This window comes from Solenopsis invicta, chromosome 7, assembly GCF_016802725.1.
Source record: "Solenopsis invicta isolate M01_SB chromosome 7, UNIL_Sinv_3.0, whole genome shotgun sequence".
Lineage (NCBI taxonomy): Eukaryota > Metazoa > Arthropoda > Insecta > Hymenoptera > Formicidae > Solenopsis > Solenopsis invicta.
Window position 1 is genome coordinate 9,633,452 of NC_052670.1, and position 22,368 is coordinate 9,655,819.

Consider the following 22,368-nt stretch of genomic DNA (forward strand, 5'->3'; position numbering starts at 1 on the left):
CTCAGAAAAGATTGCGATTTATTAGGAAACTCTCATTTAATGATTCATAAATTTATTCTAAACAATTCGCTATTGCGACTGCAAAGCTACGTTATCGCTAAATTATTAAAATAATTGCGCACCCATGATCTTGATATATCCATTTCAATTTTACTTCATCGATCGAATCCCAAAAAAATCTTTCAAAGCGTGTATTTGCATATTCTTGTCTACTTTTTATTATACATCTATAAAACGAACTATTTTTCAAATTCGCATTGCATTTACTCTAGTTAGTCAATGTTTCACAATGATGTCAGAAATGGTAATCGACCAAACACATTTAGCATACTTAAACTACTCCCGTTAATGGAAACTACAACCGGGTGATGCGAATAGAACGCTGCATGGCGCCACGTGGCTGACTGCATAATTCCGAGCGAAGAAACATCCCCCGCAGACACCGTTCTTGTCCTTGCGATAAGATTCCCGAGGGGGGAGGAAAAATTACCGTAAAGTCACTTCCGATAACGGCGCTGCGTCCTCCTCCTCCACGGCGATTAATGCAATCTCCCGTAAGACCCGCAGGGAATGTGTAACAGATGCCACGCATCCACGCGCTTAATTTCAGGGAAGAAGTTGTTCCCGATAACGTTCATCGGCTCGATCTTCTGGATCGCGGCGTACTCGTACCTGATGGTCTGGTGGGCGAACGTCGCCGGCGACACAGTGGCCATACCGCCGGAAGTGATGGGCCTGACGTTCCTCGCAGCTGGCACCAGCATACCGGACCTCATCACAAGCGTCATCGTGGCGCGAAAGGGATACGGCGACATGGCCGTGTCGAGTTCCGTCGGCAGTAACATCTTCGACGTGACCGTTGGGTGAGCATCCAAATCTCTTCCAGAATTCCTGGCGTCGCAATACGACCTTGTCTTGCGATGTATTGCGTGGGCCACGATATCGCGTTTTGTTCCAAAATACACGGAGAGAAATCATAAGGGATTGGTAACCAGTAACGAGTATAGTTAAGGTTGTTAATTAATAATACAATACTATATTTTTTGTATGTAACAACAATGTCAATAAGTATATTAACCAGTCGATATGCAACTATCCGAATATTTCTAAGTAGATATGTTCGAACGTCCCGTACAGCACAGAATAGCAAAAACATTACAAAATATTGCTTCGATGTCTCAGTAATATTGCAGAAACGATAAAATGTTCGCTTCAGAAACATTAATACGTAATGTTGCAGCAACATTAATGTAACACTATATGTGTTGCTGCAATGCTGCAACATTACGTATCAATATTTCCGAAGCGAACGTTATTGCAACGTTGCTGAAACATTGCAGCAATATTTTGCAATGCCTTTTCTACACAACAAAAAATAAAATGTCCCAGAAAGTCCATTCTAAATTTTAATTTGAAATAACTCAAAAGTTAAAATAACTCTTATTTTAAGTTATTAAGTTAAAATAACAGTTATTTTAACTTAAAATTTAGAGTGGACTTTCTGGAACATATAAAAGTGTTAGATTAGCATTTTATTTTTTACAGTGTATGTTATACTGTATAGAATATGACAATAATTGCACAAGTACGGCTGTATCGTATAATTGTTTTAAGTCCTTCGAACAATTGCCGATCTTATAAATTAAAATACATTCTCAAATTAAATTCCGAAGCATCCTTTTCGAGAAAAATTTTACTCGAAATATTACACGTAACGTATATCTATTACATTGTATTGAGTATAATTTTCTTCGAAAAGGATGATTTGGAATGTAGCTTCAGTCTAAGCTGATGGATGTGCTGCCATTAACAATGTTGGGTTATCCATAATCGTATGGTTGCAATATTAATACGGCATGATAGTGGTTATATGCAATGTAGCTGAATGAATCATGTTCATGGGTAATATTCCTAATCTTCTCTCCGTGTATCCTAGAAAATTTGATTTGATTTCGCTGGTTATTCTTCATTCATGCTTAAAACTTGTTTAGCTCCATTGTGGAATGTTATCGTTCAATAATAACGCTTTTATTTCGAGTACTATTTCTCGCGAACAGTATTTTACAGTATTTTACTCAATTTTCTCATTAGTTTCTTTCTATTTTATATTACATGTATTATTGTACAAATTTTACAATCTGTACGTATTAAAATATTTTTTGACGAATTAATTAAAAAAAGGGAAAGAAATAGAAAGTTTTGACTGCGCTCGCAATGGAAACTTATCGTGAAGAATTACTAAAACATTTTTCAAAATACGGTAAAAATGAAGAGTGTGACCAGAAAATAATATTTCATTAATACGTATGGTGGAATAAAATTTTAGAAGAAACATAAAAAGCAAATTCGCAAAGGTCACACTATTATATTTCCATTTTAAAGATATCGCAGCAACATGTATTTCTTATTGATTTTGTATGTGAATAGATTTACGATATATTTCGATATATATATGTTATAATAGGATTGCTAGATTTGAAATAGATAAGATACAAGAAAGCTTTTAGAAGGCACGAATCGTCATATCGATTTTCCAAATAGAATTGTGTCGAACTTTGAAGAAAAAAAATAAGAAAAGTTTAAAACGTAGATTAGTATTCATAAATTGAACTATGTAGATAAAGATCAAAGGACACCCATACATTCCCGACACGTTTTGTATTAACATTTGTAAGTATAGAAACTAGCAAAGTGAGTAGCACGATGTGAATAACGAAAAAGAAAGCAAATTAAGAAAAAAAACTCGATATTATTCCGATATTGTCATTAAAATGTCAACGTTACAACGCTCCACGTGAATCCGCAATCGCCATTCGATTAATCTCGGTAAATTGTATTACTATCTCCTCGCATTTAATATCGTGGAATATCGAGGAAGTTACAATATATTTCAGAGTAGGTTACGGTATGATGTTTATCCAGCAGGGAAACGTGCAATATTCTGCAAGGATTGTACGTGAAGATTTTTCAAACACTTTCTTGCCGTGAGATAGGAGAACGCGATGTAAGATATTAAAACAGTGTGCTAAAACAGCCGCAACTAAGAAATTTAATACACTCCTGAAAGCGTCCGCAGCTTTCTCTGTTTTTGAACCCGAAACCCATTTACGTCGCACTATATTGAGGGATCGATTAACAAAAAAGGCCAGGTGCCAAAGAGGCCGGGAAGCTCATTCGGAAAGGGATATCAATCTCAAATTTCGGTAGCATTAATCGTTCGAGCGGAAAGAGGAAAATAGCATGTCGGGATAAAATTTAATACGACGAAAAAAAAATATCGGTCGGCTTGCTTTACAAATATCTAGATTTCTATCAACAGTAAAAGATATCTCGTTTTCTTTTTAATCTTTTTTTGTTTTAACTTGACGCTGTCTAAACGCTCAGATAAAAAGACGAGGATTGTTAATTAAATATTCGATCAATTCCGTCATCTCCCACCATGCATGAGAGGCGTTTATCGTAATATTGTAATATTCTGTTTTCATTGCTAGTGGAAGAAACGACGCTATTGTTATTCATATTGTGCATACAAGAATGTATGCGCAGCCAATGGTTGGCACAGTTATACCGATGTTGTACTGTGTTGAATAGAATAGTATTTAGCTTACCTTAAAATATGCAGTTACTTTGAAGATACATGCATCTTTGATTTAAATCATTAGATACATAATTTTACGTCATTTACCAACATGAACGATCAATGTTCTACGCTTAAATTAATGCAAATTAAATACTGAATATTTTGAAAATTTCAATATCTTTTATCGACTTCAATATCTTTTACATATTTTATTTATTTTGCATATATAATCTCATCTAAAATTATATATATCAGAAGACTTTAATTCATCAATTTATTATTTAGAAAAAGAATATCTTAAAATAAAAAAATTGTACTTAACATAAAAAAATTATTTATTCGGTGAGTCCTAATAACTCATTTATTTGCAAGCTAAAAATTTCTCAATTGAAATATTTATATAAATAAACTAAAAAAAAATAATTTTTACTCAAGTACTTTTTTCTTGCAGATCTAGAAAATATTTACTGTTAGATTACTTTCATATTCAAGATAATCAGATTTTTTAATCTAAGAAAATTTAATTGAGTTTAATAATATTATTAGCTATTTGTAAAATTATTATTTAAATGCAAAAAATGTAATAATAAAATTAAACAGAACGAACAAAATGATTGCATGTTTGCATCAAAATACATGGTTTTTTTAAGAAAATGTATTTTTTTTTACTTAAAAAAATTTATCTCTCAGAGTAGAAAAAATTTATTGTATCATTTGTTTTCCTGGTCTTTAATTGCATTACTGTCTTGATTATTTTAAAAATGTAAACGGATTATTATAAAAAAGAAATCCCATAATTCATAAAATTCATATCCATTCTCATTACGTTATTTCGCAATCCTTGCATTCGCTAGTATTAAGCGCGTTTGCAGTAGTTTGAAACTTTTCCCGAAACACCGTTTGATCAACATCGTTAGCGGAACCTCTAGGAAGTTGATTGGCAGTAGAAACGATTACGGTCACATAAGATATCAACGGCACGGTGAAGTTCAATAGACGAATCGAACAATATCGGAATTATTGGTCTCTCTCGCACGCGCGCGAACACAATGGACTTAATTGTGTAATATATACATATAGGCACGGTGCCTATTGTACCAACATCAATATCCTCACACGAATTTCATATATAATATACATACGTAAATTCGCATTCTCATAATATACGCTCGCGCGTGCGATACGAATCGGAATTTTGCTGACGAACGGGGTTAGAAGAGGCGCGCGGAATTGGTAGCCGGTTCGAGCCCGTCAAGGTATTCTCGCTATTTCACTGTAATCGCATTCGCTAGTCATTCCTCGGCATTATTATATTGTTGGCGCGGGAAATGCCGCGAATACTGTTCCAAACGCCGAGACTCATTTCCCACGGAAAAGGTCTCGAGAATCTCTACGCGGAATCTCGACTCGTCTCATCGCTAAAACCACGCGAGCGCTTCTAGTTTTTCTTATTCGATATAAAAACGCGCAGTTCCGCGCGGCTGTTTTCGTGTCGCGTTAACGCGAATCCGTGCTCCGAACGAGTGACAAAAGTTTGCCAATTTTCGAGTCCGCTAATTCGCCTGTCCCGCATCCGTTTGCATATTTGTGCTTTTTGCTTACTTGTATTCAGAGTCCCACTGCGGACACTGCGGCTCTCGCTGCTTTTCCGAAACAATGTCATTGGCAAAGGAGTTAAACGTAACCGAATTATTTTGAAACCGTTCCAAAATTCCAAGACTTTTACGCACGATATTTTTTTGAGCGATCTTCAATAGGAGGCAATGATGATATTAGCAGCTTCTGACTGCCGCTAATAAGAATCAATTAACTCACCTCGCTTTGTCTTCGCGGCTAAGGTTCAATCTTCCGCAGTTGATCGCGCATCCGTCTGTGACATTCGATTTCCTGGCAATCGCGCGCCGCGACGAAACATCAGATCCTTCTCGTCGATCATCAATCATAGCTACGCATCCGCTGACCGACTGCCAGCTGGCAGACTGCCTGAAAAGGAAGCGGAGAAATATTTCTTTGCGTTTGTGTGCAAATGCGCTGTGCGTTTGCGATTACACGTCAAACGATATATATCCAAGACACGTCGACAGCATTGTTGCAGACGAATGTGAATTATAGATACTGTACTTCAAATAATATATAGAGCGGCGCAACAGCCACCTACACGCGTGCACATGCACGTTTACGCTCGATCGATGCCAGCGGATGATCCGGCCGCACGTGCAATCATAAAACCGTAATGTTCTAATAGAGTTTATAGCGCGAGAGAGAGAGAGAGAGAGAGAGAGAGAGAGAGAAAGAGAGATGTAAATATACATATACTCAGAAAATTTTATTGAAAGCACGTGCCGCACTTCGCGACTCTATCTTAAAAACCATTTCGAATTGAACATGTGTCCACGTGAGCTCTTTTTTTCTTCGTCATGATCAATATTTTCACTTCTCACATTATTTCTAATATTTCCTCTTGAATCACTGTATGCGAGATATATATATATTAGGATGATAAAATATTAATTTAAACTCTTCTAAATTGGCAAATTCAATATGACGAATAATAGTTATAATTTTCTACTCAACAATATGACAAAGGTGTTATACGACAAGGGAGATTATAACTAACAGTAATGTAACTGCAACTTGCAATTGTTGGAAAAAGATTTAAAAATCTTCTAAAATCAATACACTATTATCGCTGATAGCTTTAAATAATTGTCCACGTTGCTGCAACGTTCTGTTAAAATTCTCTTGCATTCGAAAAGTACATACTTTATTTCCATACTAGAAAATAACGGAGAAGAAAACCCATACAGCACAAAGTAGCAAAAACATTGCAAAACATTGCTACAATGTTTCAGCAATATTGCAGCAACGTTAATACAATATTGTATACATTGCTGCAACATTACGTATCGATACTTCTGAAGCAGACATTCCACCGTTGCTGAAACATTGCAGCAATATTTTGCAATGCTTGCTATGCCGTGCTGTAAGGGAATCGAAACACGAAAGATCCGAAATACATTGGTTTAATTGTAGGCACATCAGTTGGGCAGTGAAAATGGGCTCGATTTGCGCTTTGATTCTGTCCGCAGGCTTCCGGTTCCATGGCTCCTATACGGTTTAATCTACGGGAAACCCGTGGAGGTGAACTCAGTGGGCATGGTGTGCAGCATAGCGATACTGTTCTGCATGCTGCTATTCGTGATCATGAGCATCGCCTGCTTCAGATGGAAAATGAACAGGGGCCTCGGCTTCACGATGTTCATCCTCTACTTCGTCTTCGTCGCCGTCTCGCTGATGTTCGAGTACGAGATTCTGGTATGCCCGGTGTAGGGCAGCCAGGACAGCGCAGCCGCGGCAGCAGAGGTATTAAAAAATTCCTTTCCGAAGGAAACGTTTATATACGTCTGCGAAACGGACGCACACTTACGGGTCTCGTCATCATCATCGTCATCGTCGTCGGCGAGTCACGGCCGACGAGAGAACTCTCTTCCCCGCGGTCGCCGCTTCGAGCCGAGGAGGAAACCGCGTGCCAGTCATTATACCTTCCGCGCTCTCGCGCGCGTCAAGGGGACTTGACAGTACTTGAACGGCAATAGCAGCACCATCACACCGCCACTATCACCGATCATCGGGTCACAGCAACTTCGCGTATCAGATTACAAGGCGTTTTGCTCTAGTCGCGAAAGGTGTACATATTGTATAAAAATCTTGAAATACCTGAAACGAAATACTCGTCTTGTTAAGAATTAACCGAGTCCACTCGAGTGCGCTACTTTATTATTTAGGCATGGCGAGCGCGTTAGCCGATCGTGCCAAGGACCAAATATCATTTTATGTAATCCTCGGAAAAAGTTTTTTGGCACAGACCTTTGACACTCTCCGATCTTCTTTTTCTTCTTTTTTTCTTTTTTTTTTGTTATTTCTTCTTTCTCATCCTACTTCTTATTAGCCAATAAGCGACACTGAACATCAGACAAGTTAAGTGCATTACCGTTATTACTTCACTTGAAATTATTACAATAAAGATTTACAGAAAAGCTACTCTGTTATATATTCAACTATGATCCGTAATAAGGGTTATATATTTCTAATTATAATCATGGATATCGTCAGATATCGCTTGATTCGTGCATTTATAGAAACATCACGTTTTTCGAGTATACCTATATAATATAGCAATAATATTAGACTTAAAACGCGATGTTACCAGTGTACAAAATGTTACAGTAGGTCTTCTCTCGTTTGACTCCTTGGCACGCTCACGTCCAAATATTAATACATAACGTTATCCCTAGAACAAGTGACCTGACCGCTCGCCGATTTTTCTCTAAAGCAGGAATTCTCTTCGCCTCTAATATCTAATAGAACTAGCGTTATAACTTTTCACTCTGTTGTACTCACGAAATCCAATCTGATGCGGTGCGGTGTTCGGCGTTCCGTTTTGACGACGAAACGCGACGTTCGCTCATGAGTTCATCTCGAGTGGCGTTCACATACGCCAGGTGCACATTTCAGGCAAGTCGTATAACTTTACATATTTCCTTTAACCAAAATTACAGTGTGCCATAATATGCTGCGATATATAATGTGTCATGTGAGAAAAACTCTCTTTTGTTGCAAACGCAGAAAATATTTTATTTCTTTTTCAAATTTTATTTTCCGATTTAACAACGCAAAAGCAAATTATTATCAGAAATTAAAATAAAAGCTGTTTGATTGTTCAATAAAACATGTTCTACATGTTCGTGAAATTGCATGAAACGCCCATTGAAAGTCTTCAAACATTGATTTATTAAATTGATATGATTCAAACACTGGCAATCACGTCTCAAACGAAACGGCTGATCGTCGCATCGGATTTTCAGCGTGCAATCGGAACGGATGTTACTGTTGATACGTGAATAAGATAGAATAGTGATAAAAATATGAAATTTTGATTGGAAATCAATTGATCTGTTTACTGCTTACATGTTCTCCGTTTTTGATTCGATGAATCGTTAATAGCAGATTCGTAGCGAACGCAAGAAACAAGCGAATCGGTTTTCGAAGAAAACGCATTTATCGATGCGTAGCGTTAATTTAGCAAAAGAGAAGGCAACCGCTTGTTTACGAAAATTGTCTGTTTGAAAAGAAAAACGCCTTTTCGATCAATTAAGCCATCCTTATAAATGCTTCTTTTTTAGAAAATTTATTATGACATAATTTCGCAGAAAATTGCGCAGTAGAATTTTCGGCAAATTTATTTATTGGTCAGTATAAAGTTAATTCGACAAGTCTAAGAAAACATCTCGTTCGCGTAAGACATCCAGATCCGATTCCGAGCGTGTTTTCTCTTAAATACAATTATTACTACTACTGTAACTATAATCTGTAAGCGACATGCGAAAAAAAAGCAGACTTTCTTAAGTGCATAAGGAAAATTGTTGCAAATCGTATATTCGAATTGGTGCATCATGTGGAGATTCTAAGGATCACTCCCCCCAAGAGTGCTCGTGTCGCTTACTGATGCACCTTACGCACGATCGAATCATCGTGCGATATTCTCTCTGCGTAGGAAAAGTATCGAAATACACTGCAGATATTTGCACGCGTGTAAGTAATGTACTGTTATGATATGCTCTTACGAAACGAAAGAAACAGACGAATGTCGAGTCGTTTAGACATTGCACTTTCCGTGATGTTCCACATCAGCTTGATACTCTCTCCGAGCAGTTGTTTTTTTGCTAACTTCTTTCAAGTTTTCGACATTGCACTATGACACTACTAAGGTACCGTTAGAAAAAAATATGATTACTATGATTGTTATATGTACACAGTGAAGATAAACGGGTAATAGAAAAGTGAACGAGTGTGTAATGTGTGTAAGATTGGAAGAGAGACAGAGAAAGAGAACGAGAAAAAGAGAGAGAACGATATAGAAAACTAAAAAAAAAAGAAAGAGGTAAAAGAAGATGAAGAAAAAGTAGGAACATGTACAGCCGGGGCATGACAGAATGGGCGATTTTTAATCCAGGTTACAGGACCCGTGTTGTATAAAGCGTTTGTAAAGGATACGTTTTAAGGACATAGAGGTAATAGTTATAATGTGATATCGATTATATTACATACGAGATGAACAAAATGTTATTATACATACCCTCACAGTTTGGGAGAAATACAGAGGAGTAATATTACATTTTCGGTAGCCTGAACGCCTAAAAGCGGCCTAGCTTTTTATTAAGCCCACAGCTAACGCAAAAATTGAATCCGCGGTATGAAGAAGAAAAAGACCATAATATAAAAAAGTACCGTGTACGTTAATCGATAGAGCGAATTTTAGATTATCAAAATCACACGTATATATAATAGAGAAAGAGAAAATGTGCGTATGTGTGTGCGTGTGTGTATGTGTCGTGTGCGTCCGTGTGTGTGTGTGAAAATTCGGCGATGAAACATATACGAAAAATATATTAATTATATATTATATATTATATATATATATATATTTAACGTTATATTTGTCGCATTTTTTGTATGGTCCCGACGTTGGAAGCAAGAAGGATGGTCTTTCGGTCTCGCAGCTTATATCCCGTGCATGATGCGCGTGTGACAACTATTACGTTTAGCCTTCCGACGCTATGTCTACCTGTCTCTGATCTGCCCAAATCATAGCCATGCAATTCGACACTACGTGCGCTCGATTACATTAAAAAAATTCCATACTCCGCGATGCTTCGATCCCTCACGCGACGAAAAGCGTCGTGAGTCGCGCTTTTGTGCCCAAAGGGAGAGAGAGGCTAAAGTTGACCGATAATTCGTAGAATCCGTTAACGATATTAACGTATCGAGAGATGGAGAAAAAAATACGACGTCAATAACTTTCTGTTAGATGTTATATTTTCTTTCGCGCGTAATCGATTACACCCAGAGAAAAGTTTCTTCGAGTCGAAAAACATTTGTTTGAATCAAACAAATTTGTTCATTGCTATACAGTTAAAAAGAAGTTTTTTTTTATCCAAAAAAATTTTTTGATTGTTCCTTCTATTAGAATTAAAGAAATAGTTTAATTACGCAACTCAAATATTTTTTTGAACGGAAGAAATATATTTTTAAAACTAGAACAAATAAGTTATTTCTTACATTTCTGTTAATATTTTCTTCAAATTAAAAAATTATTTGCTTAAATTAAAGAAATAATTTAAACAAATGATTATTTACTTTAATAACGTAATTTCTTAAAATCAAACTAATTTTCATTTTTCTCAAAAAATATTTTTATTTTAACTCAATAAAAAATCACATTAAAGAAACAATTCCATTAATTTAAACATAAACTTTTAAACTTTTCTCTAGGCGACAAAGAATGGTTAAATTACAATGTTAAACTTTAAAGAGATAGTGCAGACAATTTGCAGTTACTCAGAATACAAAAAAATTATGATCACGACGTGAAAACAAGCAATGAATGGTAGCAATCTTAGCAACAATGCGATCTTCTCGACCACTACTTAAAATAGCGATGCTCCTTTCTTGCGACAGAGCTCTCAGCATTACGTCGAGAGATTTCGCCAGTATGGCGCGAATTAATTTCTAAAGAAATTACTTGCTATTTTTCTTCTTATGAAATTTCATTTCTTAATGAAATAATCACTACCTTGAAATTTCGCTCGTATAATTGATTTAATCTTACATGAAATTTCTACGCAACGAGTAAACTGTAACTTGAAAATATCGTGAACGGAGAAAAGGTTTTTCACCGTTTTCAAGTAGTATAAACAAATTTTCAGGTAGACGCGATCAGACTCTGTAAATAATAATCCTATTTTAGGTCAGAGCGAACGAATGAACTTTAACTCAACGATCGGACAAAAATCGGACGTGATATAACTTGTAACAAGCCGCCCCTCGGATTCAGCAACGATCGCTAGTGGAAAACTACATTAGGTTTCTTCGTGACGTTGAACATAAACGGGGAAATGTGTAAAGCGGGGAAACGCCGGAGAGAACGCAGTACCGAAGCATTTTACGCCGCAGTGTGCGGGGCACGAAAAGGATTAGTCTGTCAGTCGGGCGAAACAACGAAGGCGGATTAGCGGCGAATCGCGTGATAAGTCGAAGGTCGAGCCCGAGGGCTCGAAGCGCAGCGGTGTTCGTGTAATTTATGCATTGTAATATACCGTAGGACAAACATCATCGACGTTGCTGAGGCGGGACAGCTCGTTTCGGTTTCGGCTGTCGAGCTTCTCGACCCGAGGGATCAATCTGTGTCCGGATATGAATGATACGCGTGTAAAAAAATGACTTGTCCGCGAGACTTGAACGCTTTCCTATTAGCTCTCCCAAAAAGGCGAGACGGAGAAGCTTCGAATGTACCCGGAATGTTTTAGCTCCGATCAGTTGCGTATGCGAAGCGCGTACTATATTAGTACATAAGGGCGATCGCGTTCGATCTCACGTTGTTAAATTGTCAGACACACGTATGCACGCACATGTGTGCTCGCGTAGAACATGAAAGTACACTGAGAAAAAAGTTGTTAATTTGACTGAAATTTTTCAACTTGATTAAATTTCTCGAGTTCAAGTATTTATGCATCCAAGTTAAATATATAATTGCTTAAACTGAAGTTTAAATCAAGTACATAAGTGCCCGACAAACTAAAATAACTTTAAATTAATTGAAAATTGCAATTCATTTTAATTTATCCGAGTTTGCGCTTTAAAAATATTATTTTTGGAAATATTTTTGAATTCAAATAGAGAGAGAGAGAGAGAGAGAGAGACTATTCATCATTTTGAATTCGGATGAATTTATATCCCCGTTATATTATTTTTTGATTCAAATGAATTGAAATACGAAATAAGCTATTTATTATTTTGAATTTGAATGGATTCATTATATTATTTTTGGATTTAAATAAATTGAAATATGAAATAAATTCACCACATTGAATTCGGATGTATTCATATCCATATTATATTATTTTTGGATTCAAATGGATTCGAACAATCGAAAATAAAGCACGAATTCGAAAATATCGAAATAAATTAATTTCTATCCCTTCAATTTATTTTTACTCGTTATTGAATTGAAAAAATTTTAATCAAGTTGAAAAACTTAATTAAGTTAGCGACTTTTTTTTCTTAGCGAAAGAGAAAATAAAAAAAGAGAAGTGAAAAGGAAAAGAGAGAAACAGATACTTTCTTTCTCTCTCGCGCACACATGCGCGCACATACACGTGTGAACTTTATGTTCGTTCATGAGATGAACGCGACGTGAGAATGAAGGTGCGCTTGCGAAAGAGACGAAAATTATTTTGATTTGTCTAATAACAAGTTTGTTAAAATGCACACCACGCATTCGATAGTCCCTCGTTATTACATGGGGGCTCCTGCCGAGAAACGAGAAACGGAAATAAGCTCCCACCGATTAGTGTAATTCAACCCGAAACAGTATAATCTCACGGTAACCGATAGACCTTTCTTAATTGAGAGCGTAAAAGCTTTCTGAGAATGCAATTATCCTTTTATATTTACGAACGCTTCATTTCCAAACGTGGCTTTCGAGACTTTTATTCGTGTAGTAAAAAATGAATATTGTTATAATATATATACATAACATATATATATATATATATATATATATATATATATATATATATATATACATATATACAGAATCCGTTAACTCTTTTATATTTTTATGTGGATGCAATACGTTGTACTGTTTAGAGTTGATGGTAGCTGTTATCTTACGGATACGGAACCCGTCGCGCGCTCGTAAGGACGCTCCAAACTAGACTTTAAGCGACGTTAAAGTTTTAGTTGGTTTCATACTTTGTAACGTAGCTTTCGAGAAAAACGTAGAGGAATTTTTACATCGCGACGTGAAGGTCGGTAGATTAGGGCCGGGCACGCGACGACGAACAAAACGATCCTTCAAATTTCGGCGAGTTGTTGCGGGGAGAGGGGGGGGGAGGGGGGCGAGTGACAAATCTGTTCTCGGAGCATCGATCGATCGTGCATACTAAGAGTATACTACACTATTCTTTTGGCCCGATGGCACGATAATACAATCGTTTACGATACACTCGTGGATATAAAATAACGTGGGATAGTGGAATATAAAAAAAAAGGGACACAAAATGCACGCTGTGAAAGATCGAACGCTTCGAATATTTTCTTGGCATTGACAAAGCGCGAACGCACATATCAAAGGGAGAAAAATGTTGAATATATGATAACTGATTAACTTAGTAGTATTATTAGCGACTTAAGTCTCGTAAGATAATTAGATTGAGGCTATACAAGCGTTATAAAGTTTCTATATATAATTACAGATTATATATAAATATGTATTATATATTGTTCGAGAGTAAGCTGGATCGTCGGCCGATTATATTGAGTTACGTGTACAGGAAAACGGCGAAATGCAATCCTCGCCGATCTCTCGGCGATCGGCGTGTTGGACATAACGTAAATCCAGGAGTATCTCGCATTGGCTGCGTTCAGCTGAAAAGGCAGCTTTCCAACTGTTGTTGTAAGATTCTTTAATACGATTTATTCTTGCCCTTAGTTCCTTGCAGGATCTGAATGTAGAAATCGATCACAATAAAGAATCTTACAACAATTGGAAAGCTGCTCTTCCTGCTGAACGCAGCCAATCTTTCTCATCCCTTGAAAGAAAGAATAGTGTTTCAATAAATTGATTACTATATCCAGTAACTTTGATATCTCAGTTAACTGAATGATCAGCTAACATAATCATCAGCTTACTGATATATAATAATCAGTTTATTGAAACACCTTAACAGTTCTTCTTTTAAGGGGTGGCTTTTCTTTTGATATATATTTCATTATGTCTCGCCATCCTAAAGCGTCGCATACATAGGGTTGTACCCCCGTCCATCGCACCGCAGTAGTAGATATTTACGGGATTACGACGCGTAGCTAAATCACGACTTACGAGATTAATTAGATCACCGCAGAGTGCTAGAAAGAGCGGCAGACAAGGCGAAACGAGAAGAAATATAAATATATACATATACAAACATATACATAAATATAAATATATAAATACGCAAATATATATATATAAATATGTAAAGTATCTGACGTTGTATACGTTCAAAGACGACGATTCCAAGATGGGACGTTTTAATACGATAACGATTTCGTTTCTTGATGTTCGTAAGATACGTCTTCGACGCGTTACTTAGATCGGGGCCGAGGCATAATCGATCGTTTTATGCGTGACGAGCGTACAACGATATTCGCACGATACACGGCAGTTAAGCTCGCCGCTCAGGCGACTGCGTAAATGTGGAAAAAGGAAAAAAAAAACAATTTTCCCGACTAGAGACGAGGACCGAACACAAAGCGCATCAACGACCACGTTCCAAAGTTCGCGCGGGACGAATCTCAGCTTAAAATTAGAGATACGTGTAACCGAATGCGAATTTTAACGTAACGGAACTAAACGCAAGCATAAAAGAAAACATACAGTTCGTAGTGGATAAAAAAAGAAGCACCCTCAAAAAAAAAGAGAGAGAGAAAGAAGAGCGAAAGAGACGTGCTGAAATGTTAAAGTGCGGCCGTGGGGTCGGCGTCGGGAGTTCAGGAGCCGCTTCGCCGCTCGTGCGTCGAAATGCTCGAACGTGATTCATTTCACTTGACGCGCGCTCGGGATCGAGAACGAGATCCGATCTCGACGACTTCTCTAATGATCAACGCCTTTTCGCGACCCGTGAGAAAGACGGACGCGAATCAGAATCGGACCGGCTCACGGCGCTGGCGCCAACGGGCGCGACACCGCGTGTGCAATAAAAAGCGAAATATATAACAATATTAATATCATTATATACAACATTTTTACGGCATATATTACGGATACGAAAGTAGGACAAGCGGCTAAAAAAAAAAAGAGATCAGAAGTTCTAGGATAACGATTACTTGTTGTTGTCTACCATAGCGTCGTAGCGTAAGTAGGGTACTAGTTCGTAGCTTGTTTCGAGGGAATGCGTGTGAAACGTGCATGCGAGAGAGATTACGAGCAGCGAGAGAGATTACGAGAGAGAGCACGCACGCGAGAGAGAGAGAGAGAGAGAGAGAGAGAAGGAAAGAAAAAGAGAGAGAGAGAGAGAGAGAGAGAACATGGAACCGTGCGAATCCGGAGAGAGACGAACGAATGCTTAAGCGACGGAGTGATCGATTACAATTATAAAATTATCACCTAATTGCAAAGATATATATATTCACATATATATGTTCTGTACATATATCTATGTGTATATATATACATACTCGAAGAAGCTAGTTACTTAAGGCAAAAGGTTACGAAAGGAAAAAAAAATCAATGATTGATATATTATATACAGAATCTATACATATATATATAAATATACTTTTAAACGTGTGCCTATGTGCGCACGTGCGTACGTGCGCGTGCGTGCGCGTACGCGCGGACACTGCATCTCCTCCACACATCCCCTCGCGATCCTGGCCTCCTTATCATCATCCTCCACCTCAACTTCCTCATCCTCATCCTCATCCTCCTCCTCCTCTTCCTCTTCCTCCTACGCAGCCACCCAACTCGTTACACGCACTTGCGCACATATCCATTACGCATTACCGTAGCCATGTTGTGTAGGGATGTCTTAAACGAGTAAGCTACGATTTCTCATGTTACATGTTATGCGAAAAAAAATGCAAAAAAAAAAATTAATAACGAAGAACACGAGCGGAGAAAGGAAAAATTTTGCGAAACGACGAACAATTTCTTCCGGTCAGTTGCAGGATCGTTTGAAGTTTGAACTACACACTGAAATGCGCGCGGGTGTCTAAACAAGATACGAGACGAGAGAGGGATGATGATATGAATTATAAATAATAAAAACGAAGAAAATTCGCGCGAACTCTGTCACACGCTAGACGCTTTGTGCGATTAATGCCCAATTTCTTCATCTCTGGATAACTTTATCCATAAGACACCTCCCAGAGAATACGGTAATTTCTACATTAAAATTCTAATACAATGTTTGTGTAAACTTGTTAGTAGTATGTCGAAACTTAGTAGTATGAAGAATAGCTCACGGAAAAAAGGGATTTGTTAAAACAACTAAAAATTTCTCTGATGCAGCAGATCTATAACCGTAATATACGGTCAGCCAGTTTTTTTTTATGTTGAAGTAGTAAAGTTTTATAGCTACAAAGTTAGCAGTTCAATCATATTTGTTGAAATAGCATAGCAAATTTGTTAATACAGCGAGACAACTTTCTGCAAAAATCAGTCAAACCTGTGGATTAAAATTTATAACAAAATCTAAGATGGTGCATACTTTTGCTACTGTAATGAAGAAAACTTGTTACATTAGCAGTTTTCATTGTAGCAAAAAAACTGATTGCTCCAACAATTCATTCGTTGTTTTCAAACATAATTTCTTTATTAAACTATTAAATCTCCCTAGTGTTACAGGTGTTGAACTTGCGCAGCAAGCTATAACTTTAATGAATCACCCAATCTACAACACTTTTTTCCGTGCTATCCGTTAGATGCGTAACCAGAGGTTTCAGTAAAAAAAAAAAACAAATTTTTAGTTGATCGACGAATATCTTTATCTGGAAGATAGCTATCGGGAGGTGCGAAGAAATCAGGCATAAGTCGAATTTCACTCGCCAAGATTGCGACGCTTTCTCACGACATTTTCGCGATTCATAGTTCAGTTTTCCTTTTCTTCTCTCTTCTTTTTCCGCGAGAAGACCCACCGCAGTGACGAGACGGCTTTTAAGCTTAATGCATAATGAAAAGCACAGGCAGTGTCAATAGGGAATAAGAAACAGTTCAATATGTTAAATAAGAAAAACATATAAAGTATTCTTTACTCTATATATTAAATTGTTGCTTATTCCCTGTTCCCTATTCCGTTTATTGTGTCCGGGGCTTTATTAAGTATTCAAATTGCTACAATAAGAATCCGTATGCCAATTTCGACAATGGTACTGTGTGAGGGATGAAAAAAAAATGTTCGTTTAACGCATCGCGGACAAGTAAAGTTTTCAAGTCGATTGAAGAATCGTGGTGAGACAGTCGCGTGTGTCTTAAAAACGGTCGGATTTGATCAACGGAATTGTTATTAAATTTCTTACGTATCGCAACGGGATAATTACCTTCTAATTGTAATGATATTGTAAGGTACGTCGAATGTTTCGCAACAATAACAACTGTAACAATGTCACATTCAAATGTTTCTATAAGCCCGCTCAATTATTGTGGAACGATTTTACGAGCGAAACGTTATAACGGGCAGGTATGATGTATAAAAATTTACGTTGCTGTGAGATATTGATGAAACACGATGCTACGGACGAATCTCAACGTTTCCAATGCGTTAAAACGGCAACATGAAGCGACGTCTGTTTAAAACTCGTTCTATTTGACTCGTGAGGAACATTACGCTATATATTCCGCAAGTAAAACGCTCTTTAGCAGTACACGGCGTACGGCTTGTCGCGGACTCGCACCACTCTTTGCATGCTAACCGCCCATTCCTTCACTTTTGCCATTTGGCAACGCGTTCCTACGGAATCTCGCGGTAGAACGGAGTATCACTTTACACGCTGCTCTTCGAAGGAGACCGCGCGTTGGCGCGTGGCCCAATAAAGTGGCCTCGCAAAAGTACTTCTTGCATGATTAAATCCGATTCTCACGAAGAGGCACGCCTTCGTCTACGTCACACTTTACCTGGATTTAATGTCACATCGTGCAACCAAAAAAAAAGTACGTAACGAGCGATTGTGAGAGGAAAGAAAAACTGCGTTTTACAATAACTCGAAAGAGTAAAACATATAGGCATTTATTTAGAATACTTGTCGAGAGAGAAGTTTCCACTATATTGTATTAATTGCGTAAACTAAAAATAGCCAGTTACCGAGATTGTTAAATGAGACGAGCTACGTTACGGTAGCGATGTAACTTTAAAAAAATCATGCAAACAATTCTTCAAAGTTCCGAAAAAAAAAATAATAATAATAATCTCGCTTCAAGCGCCGAGTATAGCATCGGCGCGTTTTGACTCTTCAGAACGTCACTTTGATTCGCAAATATTTGTTGATACACAGTCGACAATAATCAAGTAACAAGTTTACATTCTATCTATTCCCATATTATTCAATACGCAGCTCAGCAAAAGCAAAGATTAAAATGTTAATGAACGATCGAGCTCTTATACTTATACCTCGCTCGAATTTATTATAGACATATCGCGATACTTGCGGCATAGGCTCCCCGCAATAATCTTCACGGAGGCAACTATCGTTCCCAAGTATTCACGATATAGCTTACCCTTCAGTTTTAATTCGCGATAATTCAAACGCATCGGTGAGATATGCGCTTAGATATCGATTCGGCAGTGATTACGTTAGGACAGGATAACACTTTAAGAAAGCCCCTCTTAAGAGAGAAAAGAAAAAAAAATGATCATCCAAGAGTTAACGCTGTCAGTATTCTATAAGGTCACAGTGCGATTACCGCTCTCTCTCTCATCCGACTCTTTGTTGACAAATTTCTCTTTTACTCTGTTAAAATTATTCTTATCGCATGTTGTTGTTGTTGCTATCATACGGTTACACATGGAAAAAAATGACTTCAGAGTATTAACGTTACAAGGATTTAAATACTAACTAGTTCTCAGCTGCTTGAGAGCAAGCGAGCGTTATGCGATAACGTTCTAATTAGGGGAGAGATGTATATGATGCTGTCGGGAGAACGCTGATTCTTTTAATTACATCTCGACACATACTCTCGTATCTATAGTTATTATTCTAATTAACAATTTGCAAGTTAGATCGCAGGAACAAGTAAAAATATTGCAATGGACTTGCATCAGGCGCTCTATTTTCTGCGTGCATGTGTTACGGATAATTATGGTATCGTTTATGCCACGACCGTGATTGTTACGACGTTATTACCGATGCAGTGATGGGATTGAGCATTTACAAGGTTCGAATCCGTATGCGTAAGTTCTCTCTGTTATTACACTCAGAGAAAAATTCATAGTGGCAACTATAAAAGTAACAACTGTACAAGTTCTATATGTAAAATGACATGGTTCAATAAATTGGTTTATAGTTATTGCAATGAAGGTTTCAGTTGCAATAACTATAAAATAGTCTGCATTACCACGGCAACAATATTTGCAATTATTAGTTTACAGTAAAATAGCACCTCAACATATATAATTACGTAGTTATATAATCTTCACTACGAATAAGTTATGACAATTGCATATTTCCAATTTACATACGGCCGAATAAATATACAATCAGAATAACTACAGAGGAATAATGATGAAGGATTCTAAGTGTTAGGAATGAGAACGAGGGTTCGAATCTCAATTGATTCAATTTTTCGGTCATTTACTATTTTTCTTTAAATTACCTAACAATTTTACTACAAATTAATATTATTGCATTTTCATTAACTTACTATTGTTTACAACTTTGTAATACATAGTTAAGGTGCTATTTGTTCACAAATTTATAATTACTGATACGATTTTTTTTCTGAACGTAATAGCAGTACTTTCGAGTAAACTCAAATTTAAAAAACGTGGAACTCTCTACGAGTACAAAACGAAGAAGAGACAAGAGTGTTATTTCCAAGTGAATTCAAAGCTAAATCAAATGTGAGAATTTTTTATGAGTACTTTACTATTATAGAAATTTTATTTCCAATAAAAAAAAATTTATTTACTAACAATTTTATTCTCAGGATTCGAGTATTACTTGTAAAAGATTCGATTCTTTATGATAAAAGCTACTTATAAATACATTTCGAATCGTCGCGAGTGCTCATTGCTCAATCCAAAATTCGAAAGCAATTAGTCGGTATCAATTACTTCGCAAGTACACTGGGAGAAGAGTTATTGACTAAATATTTCAACTTGATCAAATTTCTTTACTTCAAATATTTATGTAGTTAAGTTAAATATACAAATGCTTAAACTAAACTTCAAGTATTTTATGTATTTAAGTCAAATACGTAAATACTTGAACTGAAAACGTTTAATCGATTTGAAAAATTTTATTTGAACTTAAGTTAAACTTCTTATTCTCAGTGTACACAAGTGTACACAAGTGTTATTTCTTGGGAATATTGCTCGAATCTTAGAAAACAAACTCCGACTATTGGATTGGACGTGATTTGAATTCTTTTTAAGTATGATTTGAACTTGATCCCATTTCTACCGATCCATCACCGCGGCATTAAGCGCTCGAAGTGATTAAAGGCTCAATGCTACCTCAATATCTGATGGTGCTCCGCGAATGGGATGAATAAGACATTGAAGCAAACTTTTCGAGCGCTTGAGCCCCCAAGGATCCACGCACGTCGTAATTTCACGCGTGAGAAGAAGACTAAGAGAGCGTTCCCTTCCATCGCCATTGTACATACATATGATATATTATAACGCATATTGTATTGTCACATATAGAGCACGCGAGTGCGGGCAAGAGATACGGGATGTTATTGTTATTAACGAAATTCGAAGCGCGATAAAAGGAAAATGAAAGGTATCTCGTTGCGTTTCAAATGCCTGCGGGACAGGATCGTTAAACGACGAATATTGTCGACAAGTTTTTCATTTCCTTCGAGCAACTTCCATCGCTCCCCTCATTATCGATTATTACTTGACTGTCCGGGATGTAAACTGTTCCTAGGGAGGCGACAACTCTTCACCTCTCCGTTCCGTTTATCTTAAGTTACCGTACCGCACCGACAGCGAAACCTCATCGTTAAGTCCTGTCTCTCGTTTAGGGAATCGGACACGACACCTCGGAGACAGCGGCGTTCAGTCACGGTCGCCCCGCCGTGTTCAATAATTATACAGCACAAAAAAAATACGTCGATCGCTAAACGCGACGATCCCACGCGAGGCAGCGCCAACTCTTGAGTGGTATTTCCCTCCGATTATCGAGGATACGTTCCGTACGCAAGGACGTTTACGCGCGAGAAACATCGCGATGACGGCGATGATGTTGCATATGCATTTAAAAAAAAATCTCTTCTTATAGCGTTTATTACTTAGTAGATAAGACTAGAGCGACGTAGAGAAAAAAGCGCGCGCATGTGTATGTGTGTGTGTGTGTGTGTGTGTGTGTGTGCGTGCGTGCGTGCGTGTGTGTGTGTGTGTGTGTGTGTGTGTGTGTGTGTGCGTGCGTGCGTGTACATGCGTGCGTGCGTGTACGTGCGTGCGTGCGTGCGTGCGTGCGTGCGTGTACGTGCGTGCGTGCGTGCGTGCGTGTACGTGCGTGCGTGCGTGCGTGTACGTGCGTGCGTGCGTGCGTGTCGTGCGTGCGTGCGTGCGTGTACGTGCGTGCGTGCGTGCGTGACGTGCGTGTACGTGCGTGCGTGTACGTGCGTGTGCGTGCGTGCGTGTACGTGCGTGCGTGCGTGTACGTGCGTGCGTGCGTGTACGTGCGTGCGTGCGTGTACGTGCGTGCGTGCGTCAACCGTATCAAGATGTAAATTTTTATAAAGTTTCAAAACGTAAACGGCAAGGTATTGTCGCAGCCCGCGGCAGTAAAACGAAAATCCCCGATTCGGACGAGCGATACGTCTTGACAGTTAGCCGTTGCCTCGGGTCTCGAAAAGAACAAGTATCTTCGTGACAAGACCGGTATGCGACCGTCGAGCGTAAAAAAAAGAGAGCTGATCGCCAGGACGACGACGATCGAAGACGAGAAAGAGAGAAAAAAAAAGAATTGCACTTGCGTTTGCAAACGACTTTGTCGGGGTGTGAATCCCGCCCGACCGA

The 22,368-nt window shown here is 37.9% G+C and overlaps 1 protein-coding gene across 5 annotated transcripts in view; it reads left to right on the forward strand.

The window, feature by feature from the left end:
- Window positions 1-9,834, forward strand: part of LOC105198248 (sodium/potassium/calcium exchanger Nckx30C) — a 69,220-nt gene extending 59,386 nt beyond the window's left edge. For all 5 annotated transcript variants that reach the window (XM_026137174.2, XM_026137175.2, XM_011164902.3 and 2 more), the window contains 2 exons: window positions 611-863; window positions 6,670-9,834. In XM_026137174.2, the coding sequence (XP_025992959.1) occupies window positions 611-863; window positions 6,670-6,910 (494 nt within the window). In that variant the 3' untranslated portion in view covers window positions 6,911-9,834. The remainder of the gene's footprint in view (window positions 1-610; window positions 864-6,669) is intronic.
- The last annotated feature ends 12,534 nt before the right edge of the window (window positions 9,835-22,368 follow it).